Here is a 15,080-nt window from a genome sequence, read left to right as displayed (position 1 = left end):
GCCGGGCCGCTGCTCTCAGCCCCTGTGCTCTGCAGAGGGCCCTGGGCACGGGGCTGGAGAGCTGCAGCACGGCTCTGCTGGAGCTCTGGCTGCAGAGGAGCTGCTTCATGGCTTGGACCCCCGGAGCCCTGAGGGCAGAGGCTTTGGTGGGTGGGAGGGGAGGTAAGGGGGCTGGCTGAGAGGAAGGACTCTGCATGGGAGGGGAGGATCGGGAGTTTTCTGAATTCTCCCTCCCACAACATTCCTGGTTTTAGTTTCCTCTCATTCCCAGATCATATCCCTGCTGCCTGGAGCGTTTTCTTCTGGGAGGTGTTTCCCTGTGCCATCCCTTTTCCCTGTGAGTGCTCACAGAGCCCATCCCAACCGCTGTGCACTCACCTTGGCCCTACAGACACTGCTTGCAGGTCACTGGCTGGATGCATGTTCCTGTTTGCAGGTGGAAAAGGGCAGGTCAGACCAACACTGCTGGGTCCAGCAAAGGTGATGCTGGTGCTGTCCGTAGGCAGAGGAGTGGCTGGAGGCACTTTCGGAGGCTGCTGTCAGACCTACTGGGGACTCTCACTTACAGCTCAGCAGGCTGAGTGACTTGTTCAAGCACGAGAGCTCCTTTGCCTTTTCTCCCCCCAAATCCCCAACAGTAAGAAACTGAGAACACAGACTCAGGAGAGCCCCTTACCTTTGTAGTGATCCCTGCCTTGCCCTTGAAAAGTGCCCTCAGAAATGTCCTGAGGTGATGAGGAGCTGTGAGGAGATCTGAGCCACACAGCACCCTCGTGAAACCAGAAGGACCCTCTCCTGCCACCACCTGCTGCTTCCACCCACAGCTTCTCCCTGCGCTGCTGTTGGGAGCTCCATGGGCGGGCTGAGTGCTGACCCTGGCAGGAGACAAAGTCCCTGGAATGGCACAGAGTCTGCTGGGATGCAGGGACCCTGCTCAGAACGAGAGCCCTGGGCACCCCTGGCTGCACACCCGGCTTCACACTCTGCAGCCAACATGCCCTGTCCCTCTGACAGTGCAGCAGGGAAGCTGCAGGCTGTGGGGTGGGCCAGCTTCAGGAGATCGTTCCAGGCACTTGCACCGTCCTTCAGCCACAGACTTACCATGTCAAGGGCTCTGAAGATTTTTCTCCAAGCGAGCTCTCCTCTCTCCTCCCACCCCACACTGCCTTTAACCTCTCTCTGCCTGGCTCCTCTCCCCTCCCTGCCTGCAGGCAGCACCCCCAGCCCTGCTCCTGGGCAGAGCTGTCTCTCTGCAGCGCTGCCCGCTTGCCAGCAGCTCCCTCCATCCCAGGAGCCCAGCCCAGCTCAGCAGCAGGGGAGCAGCCCAAGGCAGCCCTTTCTCTGCCCCCTCTGGCCTCCCTCCAGCTGTCCCTGGGGCTCCAGGGGAACCTGCTCTCAAACAGGCTGAAGTCATCCTGAGGTTTTTCTTTCTCAGCTGGAGAGAGAAAAGATTTCAGAGACAAAGTTACATCTAAAAATCACCTTTTTTTGTCTCATTATCAGACAGGACACGGAGGCAGTGACAGGCAGGGATCTCCTTTATCCCTGATGAGGGAAGAGATTCAGCTGAATCAATGGAGACATCTCACCCTGCAGTTCTATTCCTGGCATTTGAAGGAGACTCAGCTCCCTCCCATGCCTTCCACAGACCCACAGGAGTTGGGATTCCTCTGGCCTCTCTTCAGCTCTGCATAAAATAAGCACCTGCATTTGAGAAGTCTTTTCTCAGCTCCCCTGGGAATTCCTGGAGGTGAAAGGCAGGAGGGAGGTGTTCAGATGCAAAACCCCTGGCCACATCTGAGTTGCCAGAGGAGATGCAAGAGGCACACAGGTAACTGCAGGCTCTGATGGAGAAGTTCATAGAGACAGGGCAACATCTCAGGGATCATATATGAGCGTGGTGGAAATTCCTTTGGCCCAGGGAAATGACAGCCCTATAAAGGCCAAAATAATCTTTTCCTGCTCATCACGCTCATGGCCAGTTATAGAGGTGATCCTATGGACTATTTCCGTCATCTGCCATAGGGACAGCAAGGTCTCTCTCTTTTCACCAGCTGGATTTACTAGATCACCAGTGACTACAATGGCATTTGTCCCACGTTCATCCCCACGTTGCCTGACAGAATTCAGGGCAGCTACTGCATTTAATGCTCAAGCCCAGGCCCCCAGAGCTACATGAGGTGCCGAGGCTGGCAGGGACAGCACAGGACCTGCAGGAAAGCAATTCCCATTATGACAGGTGTGTCACAGAGGCGCCAGACAGCATTGATGAGAGCTTGACTTGGTGCCCGTGTGCCATTGACTGATACGATCGATGAGTCCTCAGATGCCAGGAGAGCGGCAAGGTCTGTCCCTTCTCTGCCCACCAGCGTCAGGCATTGCATGAGCACAAAGCAGATCACACAGGGATCTTTACCGGCTCCTTGAGGATAAAATCCATGCAAAGCCCAAGAATGGTAACAATGCGCCTGGCTACTATGTCTTCCAGGACAGCGTCCTCCAAGCACAGGAAGGGTCCATATCATAACCCAACTGGTACTCAAAAAGGAATTCAAGGGCACCAAGACGAATTTTTGGTCCTTCAGGAACTGTTAAAGAAGAAAAAGCGATAATATAGGGCCACTGCTGAATTTAGTGAGAGTAGGTGTGGATAGATCTGAGATAGTCTGTGACCCCTTTGCCTCAGTTGCCACCAGCAAGGTCTCCAAGGCCTTTGAGCTTTGAGGCAGGGACTCTGGAGGAGAACAAAAAGGGGTAGATGGGGGTCAAAGCAGGGGTTACTTGAGCAAACTGCACTCTTCCCAGGCCACGGGACTGGAGAGGCTGCATCCAAGGGCGCTGAACTAGAAGGCACTCGTTCATCAGAATTCCAGTAAGAATAGCACTCAGACTCTGTGAGGTATCTTTTAAACCCTATTGATTAGCACTGACATTATAAGGAAAGAATCATGCAGATAATCGTAGGTCCCTTTAACTGATGGGAACCCCAGGGCATGTGGCACTGAACGGGCCTTCGACCTGAATGCAGCAAACCATGCAGACCCCATCCATAGAGGACAGGCCCCAGTTTTGGTCATTCCAGCTGCTATAGGATTTTCTTACAAGGAAACAAATCTATTGATCATCTCTACAGTCAAATGAAAATGATTTTTGCGTGAGAACTTTTTGGTGCTGTGTTAGGTAGAGGCAAGGCCACGCAGGAGGTGTAATGTCTGGTAGAGAGTGGGAGCTGCCTCCAGGCTCTTGTGTGACCACATGCTGCTGAGGTTGTCCTGCTCCCAAGGGATCTGGGCAGCACAGCGCGGGTTTGAAGGCCATGCTGTACGTGCAGCACAGCGCAGCACAGCACTAACTGCCCGAGGTACAATGGTGTTCTGGTCAGGATCAGTGCCCAGGTTTCCCTCTGAGAAGTCTGTGCTCCCCTATGGTGACACAGCTGAGGGGCTGTGGCCCAAATACACATGGCCAGGAGGAGCCCCCATGGCTTGTCACAGCCCTGTGACATTTCTGCACTAAACAAGGCGTGGTGGGACAGCTTGCTGAGTGCTGGTGCTGCGCTGGAAGGATACAGGCTGTGCCAGGGGCAGTGGCAAGGAGGATGAGGGTGGGGGCATGCCCCCAGTGTGAAGGAGCAGCTCAGATACATGAAGCTCCGCTACAAGATGGGCAACAGGTGGCGTTACCTTGTGTGAGTGAGGGTTAGAGGAGAAGACAGTGAGGGTGACACTGTCTTGGCAGTTATGAACTACTTGATGAGGGCGGGTAGGCAGAAAAGGTCTGGGAGTGTCCAGGTTGATGAGCAGGTTCCTGTTGGGAACGGGAAGGGCCCTGGCAGCCCCTGGCCATACAAAGCCACCCAGTGCCAACAGTGTGGAGGCTGCTGGGATGACTTCTGAGCAGAGATGCTACAAGGGCCACCAAGGGGGATGCTCCCCTGGACCTGGTCCTGGCAAACAAGGAAGAGCTGCTCAGGGACGCTATAATCCGTGTCAGCCTTGGCTGTTGTGACCAGGGAATAGGGGGGTCCCAGGCAGGAGAGGGGTGCGAGGAAGGCCAGCAGCAGAACACAGACCTGGGACTGCAGAGGAGAAGACTTGGGTGTCCTCAGGAGACTGACACAAGTGGGGCCATGGGAAGCAGCTCTGAAGGGTGAAGGTGCCCAGGCAACCTGCTAGGCCTTACAGGACAGCCTCCTCCAAGCAGGACGAGGAATTGGCCGATGAGCAGACTGGACCTGAAAAAAGATGCCAACTGGAACCTGGGAGCAGGGAGCAGCTTCATTTGAAATGGGAAAAGGATGGCTGGGTAGCGGTAACTACAGAGGAACAGGTAGTTGAAGCTAAGTCTCTACCCAAAGAAACGTCAGCCCAGCCAGAGGAAATAAGAGCTCTGCTGAGAGCCCCAGGGCCAGGAAAAGATAAAAGGGTAACGATCTGGACAGACTTTAAGTGTGCTTTTGGAGTTGCACACGCCCGTGGAGCTATTTGGAAGGAAAGAGGTCTTTCAGCTGCAGAAGGAAATCATATTAAACCTGCAGATGTTGTTTTGAGATTGTTAGATGCTGTGCCCTCACCAACTGCAGTAGCTATTATGCACTGCAGAGGACATCGGAAAGGGAATACTGCCCAAGAACTGGGAAATAAATTGGCAGACCGAGGGGCAAAGGAGGCTGCAGAACAAAGCGAAGACCTCACTGCTCAAGCAAGTTCTCCAGGAGAAGTTAAAGGCATTTTGTCATTATTGGGTTGGGGGACTGGTAACTGCCTGTCCGTAAGGCGTGGTGGAAACCCCACAGACCCTTAACTGGTGGTGCTGCTCTGCAGAGCAAGTGGGCTGTGGTGGCCAGGGCCATGCTGGGGAGGCTGAGAGGCAGACCCAGCTCAGGTTGGCCACTGTCCCCTCCACCCCAGCACGCATACGTTGCCCCAGCAGCTCCAGAGAAGGTCTTGGAGAAAGGAACTCAAACAAGTTGGTACAGGGTCCTTTATTTGGTTTCAACACACAGAGAGCACAGCTCCTTATTTACACAAGTCTGTGGGGCACACAAGGCAGGCAGACACTGGCATAGAAATACGATGAAGAATGACAGCATTTTGTGGACAGCATTAATACAACCAAGAAGAGCAAAAACCCAGAGAAATGAAAGCAAATAACCTGCGAAAGAGACACTGGGCCTGTAATGAGTTCTATTACTAGTGATACGCAGAAAAAAATGGGCAGTTCATTGCTGCTTCTGAGAAGCAATCAGTCATCAGTTTCCTCAGGGCGTCCTTGAGCTCCTGGTTCCTCATGCTGTAGATGAGGGGGTTCACTGCTGGAGGCACCACCGAGTAAAGCACTGCTATCACCAGGCCAAGAGCAGGGGAAGAGGTGGAGGGGGGCTTCAGGTAGGCAAACATGGCAGTGCTGACAAAGAGGGAGACCACGGCCAGGTGAGGGAGGCAGGTGGAAAAGGCTTTGTGGCGTCCCTGCTCCGAGGGGATCCTCAGCACGGCCCTGAAGATCTGCACGTAGGACACCACAATGAACACAAAACATCCCAACACTAAACAGGCACTGACCACAAGTAGCCCAGCCTCCCTGAGGTAGGTGTCTGAGCAGGAGAGCTTGAGGATCTGGGGGATTTCACAGAAGAACTGGTCCACAGCATTGCCTTGGCAGAGGGGCAGTGAAAATGTATTGGCCGTGTGCAGCAGAGCATAGGGAAAAGCAGTGCCCCAGGCAGCTGCTGCCATGTGGACACAAGCTCTGCTGCCCAGGAGGGTCCCGTAGTGCAGGGGTTTGCAGATGGCAACGTAGCGGTCGTAGGCCATGACGGTGAGAAGAAAATACTCTGCTGCAATAAAAAAGAGATTGAGAAAGACCTGGGCAGCACATCCTGAGTAGGAGATGGCCCTGGTGTTCCAGAGGGAATTGGCCATGGCTTTGGGGAGAGTGGTGGAAAGGGAGCCCAGATCAAGGAGGGAGAGGTTGAGGAGGAAGAAGTACATGGGGGTGTGGAGGTGGGGGTCACAGGCTATGGCGGTGATGATGAGGCCATTGCCCAGGAGGGCAGCCAGGTAGATGCCCAGGTAGAGCCAGAAGGTCAAGAGCTGCAGCTCCCGTGTGTCTGTGAATGTCAGAAGGAGGAACTCTGAGATGGAGCTGGCGTTGGACATTATTTCACTGCAGGAATGGGGAACTGTTGAAAGAGGAGAAGACATTGACAGGTCAGGTCAGATTTCTCTGAGCCAGTCTTACGCCATTTCTCACACATAACTGCCTCAAAGGCTTTTTTTGGGGGGGGACATCGGTCAGTTCTTTTTTGTGAGTTTAGGACTAATGGGGAGGGGCTCTGCCCATGGGCTCCAGAGAAGTCAGACCTGTGCTATTGCAGTGGTGTCAAACAGCCCGTGCATTCAGTAGGTGTTCCTGGCAGTGGGTGTCTTCAGTTCAGGGAGAGGTATTTCCCTCAGTGACCATGTGAAATTTGTCCCTATTTATTACAGTGCGATGGAGTCAGCACCCAGACCTGCTGTGTCTGAGAGGGAAGAGCCCAGGGAGGGACCCAGCCCTTCCAACTCTGTGCTCCTGAACAGCAAAGTCTTGGTCAAAATCACTCTCGAGTAGCACAGAACCTTTCTCCCCCCCATTTTCCATCTCCAGGCTCTCTCCAGACATAAGAGCAGCGTGCCTGTGGGGGAGAATGGGGCTGTCAGTAGGTTCCCATCCTCCCCGGTGAAGTGCCCCTAGCACGGGGGAAGGGCACTTCAACCCCTTTACCCCAGGGAAATGCCCAGGTGCCTGAAAAACTCTGCCCAGTGTCTCCTGAAGGGAGAGTCAGCTTGTTTGTAAATTCCACACACTGCATTGCATACAGCCTCCCAGGGCCCGTGTCTCAAAGTGAATCTGAGATATCCCCACAACCCAGAGCTTCCATAAGCAAGAAAAAACAGCAGCACAAAGAAGAAAAGAAAAACACGAAGCAATACCCTGATCCTTCTGCTAATAGGGAAAAGGAAAGAAAGACAGCTGGCACTTGGGAAAACTTCCTCCTTACACAGCAGAGCACAGCACCTCCACGCTGGTGACAGCCCAGGCTTGTTGCTCTCAGTCCCTTTTCTCTGCAGAAGGAAGAAGTTTATGTGTCAGGAGAGATGCACCTTTGCTCTACTGCAGCTGTGCCTGCAGAGGAAGCAGCACCTGCCCTGGACCCCCTCGCCTTGAGGGCAGAGAGTCTGCTGAGGGGGAGAGGTGACCAGGGAGGCTTGCTCAGAAGAAGCTCTCTGTGTTGGGTCAGGAGCTTTCTGAATTCCCGCTGCCATGACATTTCTAATTTTCCCTGCCCATGTCTCTGCTGCCTGGAGCTGTCCCTGTCAGGAGCTGTTTCTCTGTCTCCACATCTCCTCCCTGGCAGCACTCACACGCACCGTCCCACGCGCTGTGTACTCAGCTCAGCCTTGCAGACCCCTCCTGGCAGCAGAGCACTGCCCAGGGCCATCTCCGTAGCTGCAGGCTCTGATGGGAACATGAGTTCATTGCTGATGAGGCTGCAGAGGTGATGCTGAGGAGCTCAGTAAGCCAAAGGTGGTTAGTTTTTGATTTAGATTTAGATATTGATTTAGAAACCTCCAAGTGAAACACATCTGGAGTTCAGTGTCTCCTCCCAAACTGAGAGAATAATGTCCATGTCCAACACTCCCTCCACCCCAGAGGCCACTCAGAGTAGAAGACTGAAAGCACAGGCTCCTTCCCATTCAGGTAAACCCCGCCTTGATGTACTTCTTGAGAAGCTGCCTCTGCCAATGTCCGGGGGGGGCGGATCTGGAGTTGTGAGAAGTCCTGAGCAGCACAACACCCTTGGAACAGCAGAAGATCCCTGCCCTGCCCTGCTGGGGAACTGTCCTTCCACCCACAGCTTCTAACCACAGCTCCATGAGGAGCTCCCCAGGCAGGCCGAGTCCTGACTCTGGCTGGTGACAGAGTCCCTGCTCCAGGACACAGGCTCCTATGGTGAAGGGACCACGCTTAGAAGGACAGGCCTGGACATTGCTGGCTGCACACCCACCTTCACACCCCACAGCCATCCCCACCAGAAGGCAGCCGTCATGCCCTGTCCCTCTCACACTGCACTAGGGAAGCCCTGCTCTGCAGCCCGGCTTCCTCTTCTCCATCACAGACAGATCCCAGAGGTTGGACACATTCAGCAGATCCTGCAAGGAACCACCGACACATCACCCTGCACCCAGAGACTTACTGTGTCAGAGGCTGGGAAGAGTTCTCCTCCAGTGAGCTCTCAGCCATCCTCCCCCTCTCCCCTGCCTTCAACCTCTCTTTGCCCCGCTCCTTTCTCCTTGGTGCCCACAGGCAGCCCCCTCAGCCCTGCTGCGCTTGGCAGAGCAGCTGCTGCTGGGCAGAGCTGTCTCCCTGCAGCTCTGCCTGCTTGCTAGGAGCTCTCTCTGTCCCAGGAGCCCAGCCCAGATCAGCAGCAGAGCAGCAGCCCAAGAACTTTTTAATGATCACTCTGGTGGTTTTGGTGCCGAGTCCTTGAAGCTCAGACAGTGAGAGGAAGTTGAGGAAACCTCTGGAGGAGTCAAAGTCAGATGCAAACTCCAAAGTTTCTCGGAGCACTAATGGGTTCCCCTGAGGGACGTTACTGACAAAGCCTCCCTGAGGGCTGGTTAAAAATGAAACCTGGAGGCAGTGAGGACAGGTAGGCAAAGGCAAGGTGAAGGTGGCTCAGATGATGAGTAAACCTTGGTGTGCTTCATCAAGCCAAAAGACCAAGCCCTGACTCCCCAGCCCCTGCAAGGCAGACCCTGTCCCTCAGCCATTCCTCAGGGTTCTTCCTGGGGCAGGGTGATGTGGGGATGTGCAGTGCCAAGGGCAGGGCCAAGGTCCTCTGCTTCTGGCTTTGTCCTGGGTGGGCTGAGGAGGCACTGAGGTGCTGGTGCCTTAAGGTTAAATGTAATCTGGCAGGCTTTGGGGGTTGAGACAACAGCCGTAGCCAAGGGGAGAAAGCCCTCGGCTCTCTTGGGGGCTTTTTGTCTTGCCAGAGCCCTTGACCATCTCCACCACAGGATGTCCTACAGTGTCCCACACCTGCGCTTGCCATTGCACCGTGCAGATCAGACTGTCCCCAGGAGAGGCCTGAGCAACGTGTGAGGGACATGTTCTCCCTTCCCAGAGGCTGGAGGTCAGGACCTGTAGCCTTCATGAACACCCCCAGCTTTCCTCAGCATCAGAGCGACCTTGCCCTTGCCTTTGCCTGCCTGGGACGAAGGGAGCTCCTGGCAAGAGGGCAGTGCTGCCAAGAGCTCTGGAGTGTCCCTCTCCTCCCACAATCCCAGAACCAAGAAGGCTGGAAGGCAGCCAGCTGCCGCCTTTTCTGGGCTTCCCCTTCATGCTTGGTTTTAACCAGCAGCTCCTTTCTCAGCCATGCCAGCCTCCTGCCACCTTGATGTGACCTCCAGCATGTCAAGTTGGACCATTCTGGATTGTGAAGAGAAGATCCTTGAGCATCAAACAGCTCTCTGAACCCATCTTCTCTGCAGGGCTGTAGCTCCCTGGCAGTCTTTACGTAGGTCCCTCAGCAGGCCAAAATCTGCCTTCCACAAGCTCTAATCTTTTGTTTCCTTCATTTTCTGAGGATTTTAAACCCAAACTTCTCACCCTGGACTTTTCCATTCCTCACCAGCTCTACCTTGTTTGTAAATGTTGCGCATTAACTCCAGCAAGATGTTAAGCACCACCCTGCAGCTTGCTCACCTCCCTCTTCCAACCTCATTCACAGAGTTGAAGAGCATGTTCAGTTGGTACATTGACCTGGTTACGTCCACTCCAAGGCTTATGCACCCCCACCCCCCCAGTCTATTCACTGAAGGGGCAGAATCAGAAACAGAGCAGGCCTTGATGCTGTGCAAACCACTAGAACATCACTTTGTTCTCAGCATTGGTTTTGCCACATATTGTCTATTAAATATCTCTCAAATATCCAATAAATTGCCCATGAAGTATCCACTGAGTTCATGTTGTCCATGATTTGGGTTCCATTTGATATGGTGCTTTCTCAGGACAAGAGTGATGTGTTGTCTGGAGTTTCTGAACAGGGAATCTAGCTCAGGTTGGGTCAGCTTTTTACGAGGTACATTTAGGAGGTATCACTGTAGAACTTCCTAAAATATGTAACTATCATAGATCATTTCTGACCCAGATTAAATCTACTGTAAGTACAAGTCATATTCCCCCATCATTCACCCAGTGGACCTGCATCCTAGAGCAAAAGCAATCCCACAATCTGGTTGGCCATTTCCAACCCGTGCTGTCTTTCCCAGCCTGTTCCCTACATGCACTGTAGGGATCTTATCTCCTTCTACAACAGGCAGGTTTTTGTCTGGGCAGGGCCAGGTTGATCAGTCGATCCTCTGGTATTAACCAGGCAGGTGGCTTCTGCCCAGGCTGCATCCCACCGCTTGTATTTCCCAGCCCCCTTTGCTCTCACTCTTGTCCTTAACAGTCCCTTCTCTCAATCAATCATTTTGGAGGCTGGTGTGTGACAGGGGATGTGGCACACCCAATCATTGCCACGTTCCCTGGCCCAGGGGCTTCTGAGGGTGTTTCAGAAAGGAATCCTGCTGTCTGCCTCAGGACTTTCTGGGGTGCCACAGCACTTGCTGTTCAAGGCCCAGGATGGTGTTTTGGGGGGTGGGTCACGATGGGCACGGGGCATGTTGTCAACCCTCTGGTTGTCACTTCCACCACAGTAAGGACATGGCGCTTGCCTTGGCAGGTTCGTGGCAGTGTGATATAACCCATCTGTGAGGCCTCTCTGGATTGATATCGCAGCCACCATCCTTCACACCATAGAGGCTTTGCTCGCTTGGCTCACTTGACTATGATGCATGTGTCACACTCCTGAATAACACCTGCAATGGCTTCAGTGGTCAAGTCCACCCCTCCATCTCAAGCCCATCTGGACATTGAAGCTCTCCCTTGATGTCCTGACCCTACAGGATTCCACCAAGTTATGACTAGTTAACTCTTGTGTTCCCAGACTCGGTCCACCTCAGCCACTTCCCCTGTTGCACTTGGTCTGCTTGCTTGTTGTGTTGATGTTCCTCAGGGATTTCTCTGTCACTTCCCTTGTTCCTGGTGAGTGACTCCAGCTGTTGAGCTTCCTTACCCTCTAGCTCTTGGCCGGTGGCCCCACCACTCCAGCAGTGGAGGAGCCAGGCACCGCTCTGCTTGCCTTTCTGGCACCTGTTATATTGCTGCATTTCTCCAAGGTCTCTCAAGTTCAGTGACCTGGTAGTTTTGGTCTGTTTTGGTGATTTTTCTCAATTCTTCCTTCTATTCCATCCCAAACAACAGTTTCATGCTTTGACTTGTTCTCCTCCCTTACTATTAGGTGGTACAGACCTGTCCACCTCTGTGTCTCGCATTACTCTTTTACTGGTGGGGTGATTCCTCCAGTGTGTTGGGGCTTGGGTTCCTATCTTATCCCTGCTGCCCTCAGGTGTGGTTTGCATTCCAATCCCAACTACGGTGTCCCCGAATGTTATCCTTGTGTCACAATCATGGCATCCTCAAGAGTGGCTTGGATCTGTATCACAGCCATGCTCTGAACAGTGTCTCAATACACACAGGGCAAGACCAGTACAGCCCTGTCGCAGTAGGGACCGACGTAGACAAAAATATATGTAAAAAAGAAGGCAGCCTTTATTAAGTTACAAAAGGCCGAGATGGCGCAGCAGAAAACTTCCCTATTCCCTTTTATAACCTTTCTTATGTCTCCACTGGTTCATGCACTAAGGCTGCTAAAATGATTCGCTCAATACCTCTGTCCATTCACCTCTATTCACGTACTGATTGACTGGAGCTCCTACTGTATTTCCCACTTCATTCTCTTGCCAAATTTCTGCTCTGTGGTATTCACTTGTTTAGTCTCTCCTTGCTCAGTCTCTTATCACCTTCGCAAGCCTGTTTACAACATTCTTCATCCACTTCTTTCATCTTCTCATGGGTATACTGGGATGCTGTCGAGGCCAATTTCATCTTCCTCAGTCAGGCTATCCCCTACATGGCCCTAGGAGCTGCTGGGTTTCACTGGGGTAGGCAAGGCACCCTTCTGTTAGGCAGTGTGTCCATGGAGCGGGATTACCTGCCTTTTCAGGCTTCAAAGAAAAGGCACTGGGAGGTGATAATCACCCTAGGCACCTGCCCACACACCCTGACACCCGGGGACTGGCTGCCATAGGGCATGTCCCAGGATGTCCTCACCAACAACTTGTCTCCTCTGATGTCACAATTCCACACCATACTACACAGGCATTAGGAGACAGGAACACTGTTAGCATATAATTGCTGCATCATTATCTCGAGACCCAAGACCTTAGCTTTCCTAGTGGCCTCCCTACATCCTCTGACAACACAGACAACAGTCCTCCCCAGTGGCCATCCCCTCCTTCCAAGATCTATAGACTCTCTTCTTCCACTTGAGTTTGCCCATTAGTTCCCTGTTTAGCCCCGTGGGTCTCCTGGCTCCCTTTCTTGATTTCCTACCCTCGGGGATGCTCAGGTCTTGAGCTTAGAAGAACTCGTCCTTGAATAGAAACCAACTGTCTTGGGCCCCTTTCCCTTCTAGTACCCTGTCCAATGGGATTTCCCCTAGAAATTGCTTGAAAAGGCCAAATTTGGCCCTGCTGAAGTCCAAGGCTGTGACCTTGCTTGGTATTCTGTTCCTATCAGACCAGATCCTGAACTCCACCATCTCATGGTTGCTGCAGCCAAGGCTGCCCTCGACCTTCACTGCTCAACCAGACCCTGCTTGTTAGTGAGTAGGAGATCCAGCAGTGCTCCCCTCCTTTTTGGCTCATCCACCAACATTGCATCAAGAAGTTATCACCGATGCACTGGAGGAATCTCCTGGACTGTGAATGGCTGCCTGTGTAGGCCTTCCAGCAGATATCTGGGGAGTTAAAATCCCCCATGAGAAGCAGGGCCTGTGATTGTGAGGCTGCTGTCAGCTGCCTGTACAAGGCCTCACCAACTTCCTCATCCTGGTCAGGTGGCCTGTAACAGACACCCACAACAGTATCTCCCATGCTAGCCTGCCCCTTGAGTCTCACCCAAAAACTCAGCTAGCTCCTCATCCACCCCTGGCCAGAACTCCATACATTCTAGTTGTTCTCTTACGTAAAGAGCGACTCCACCACCTCACCTTGTTGGCCTGTCTTTCCTGAAAAGGACACAGCCATCCATGACCACATTCCAGTCATGTGAGCTGTCCCGCCATGTCTCTGTAACTGCCACCAGATCATAACCTCTGGACTGCACAAAGGCACATTGCTGGCTCATGGTCATCCTGCTGCCCACCAGGACCCCTGCCTGTCTTTCCTAAAGAGCCTATACCCATCTGTTCCTACATTCCAGTTACAGGAGCTATCTCACCACCTCTCACTGGTACCTGTAACAGCATAGCCTTGTAGATGTGCACACATCTCTCATGCCTCTTGTTTGTTCCCCACTCTCTGTGAGTTGTATAGGGGCATTTATGTGAGTCCCTCCTCCCATTGAAGCCGACTTCCCAGCTGGAGTGCTTCCTGGCTGGAATTCCTTCTCTTACACTTGATGTGCTCTCTCACTGGTCTGGGATCCATCTCCAGGGCGAGGGCATCTATTTCTGGCACTGGCCTTGAAGTGGGATGGATTGAGGATCCCCTCCCCCAGCCAATCTAGTTTAAAGCCCTCCTTCCTCGATTGGCTAGCCTTTGTCCAAAGATGTTCTCCCCTTCTCTGAGAGAATGTCCTCCAGCAACCCCCAGGAGACCAGGCTTCTCAAAGCGAGTCCCATGGTCTAAGTGGCCAAAGCCCTGGCTGTGGCACCACTCCTTCAGCCATTCATGGATTTTCCTGAATCTGGCGTCTCTTCCAAGCCCCTTGCCTTTGACTGGGAGGACTAGTGAAAAGATGACCTTGGCCCCCGAGTCCTTCACTGCCTCTCCTAGGGCTCCGGAATCCCTCTCGATGCTCGTGACATTGCTTCTGGCTGTGTCACTGCTGCCCACGGGAAACAGCAGCAATGGAGAGTGCTCCATGGGAGGTACCAGGTTGGGTAGTCTCTCTGTGACATCCCTAATCCCAGCCCCTGGTGAACAATAAAACTCTATAGACAGCAGGTTATAAGATGGGTGCCTCAGTACCCCTCAAAAGAGAGTCTCCCACTACTATTACCCATCGCTTTTTCTTGGATGCACTTATTGTAATTCGGGGAGCCGATCTAGCCGCCTTCCCCAACTCTGAGGTGTTCTCTATGTCATCATCCTTTTTTCCCTCCTCATTCTGCAGAGCCATGAAGTGGTTCTGCAGGAGCACCTCAGGCTTTGAGGAAGGCTTCTTCCTCCTTCTGGATCTTCCCTGCACGACTTCCCAATCTCAGTATGGTTGGCTTCCCCCTGTTTTGGGTGTGTCAGTGGCAGAGTTTTGCCTCTTTGGCTGGAGGGAGTGGTTTTGGGTGTGCTGGTGGAAGAACCTCAGGCTCTTTGGCCAGAGGCTGTGGTTCCGCTGCTGCGTTCCCCTGCATCCAGCTCGCTCTCTCCTTTTCTGCCTCCCTGGTGCTCCGCAGCCTTGTGACCGTCTCCTGCAGCTCAGGCACCTGCCACAGGAGGTCCTCCACCTGAGCACAGCTTTTGCAGCTGCGTTTGTTCCCCACCCCTTCCCCAGGAGGAAGGTCTAGGCACTTCCCCCAGGCTGAGGGCTGAACCGCAGCCTCTCCCTTCAGCAGCTCCGTCTGGGTGGAGGCACTGGTCCCCGCCGGGGCCGGTGGTGCAGAGTGTCCAGCCAGAGCTGCAGCCTTGGCTCTGCCATGAGTGCCCACCCTTCTGCCTCGAGGGCCAGGGAGGATGAGCGCCCTTGGCCTCTCCAACTGGCGGAGCTTCAGCGCCCTCCCTGCACAATGCCGCGGGAGCTGCTCGCTCCGCTCCTTTGCTTCCCACAGGCTCCTGTTGTGGGCAGGCAGTGACAGCCGGTGACAGCTGTTGCTCTGGCCATGCCGACGGCCCCTCGGCCTCTCCCCGCAAGAGCTGCAAGCTCCGGGCGGGTCT

General features: G+C 53.6%; 1 protein-coding gene across 1 annotated transcript; it reads right to left on the bottom strand.

The window, feature by feature from the left end:
* Positions 1–5,192: 5,192 nt before the first annotated feature.
* LOC147413033 (olfactory receptor 14C36-like) lies at positions 5,193–6,245 on the bottom strand. Its single transcript, XM_086480904.1, has one exon. It carries the CDS (start codon positions 6,201–6,203, stop codon positions 5,193–5,195), a length of 1,011 nt encoding a protein of 336 aa, XP_086337030.1. The 5' UTR covers positions 6,204–6,245.
* Between the last annotated feature and the right edge of the window lie 8,835 nt (positions 6,246–15,080).

The sequence above is a fragment of the Leptosomus discolor genome, unplaced genomic scaffold (genome assembly GCF_034619465.1).
Source record: "Leptosomus discolor isolate bLepDis1 unplaced genomic scaffold, bLepDis1.hap2 HAP2_SCAFFOLD_35, whole genome shotgun sequence".
Classification (NCBI taxonomy): Eukaryota; Metazoa; Chordata; class Aves; order Leptosomiformes; family Leptosomidae; genus Leptosomus; species Leptosomus discolor.
Note: the sequence above shows the minus strand (reverse complement) of the source record. Positions and strands in the feature narration are given on the sequence as shown.

Bases quoted from the DNA above. Each gene is read 5' to 3' on its own strand.
- LOC147413033 (XM_086480904.1), bottom strand. From the start codon at position 6,203: ATGTCTTCTCCTCTTTCAACAGTTCCCCATTCCTGCAGTGAAATAATG.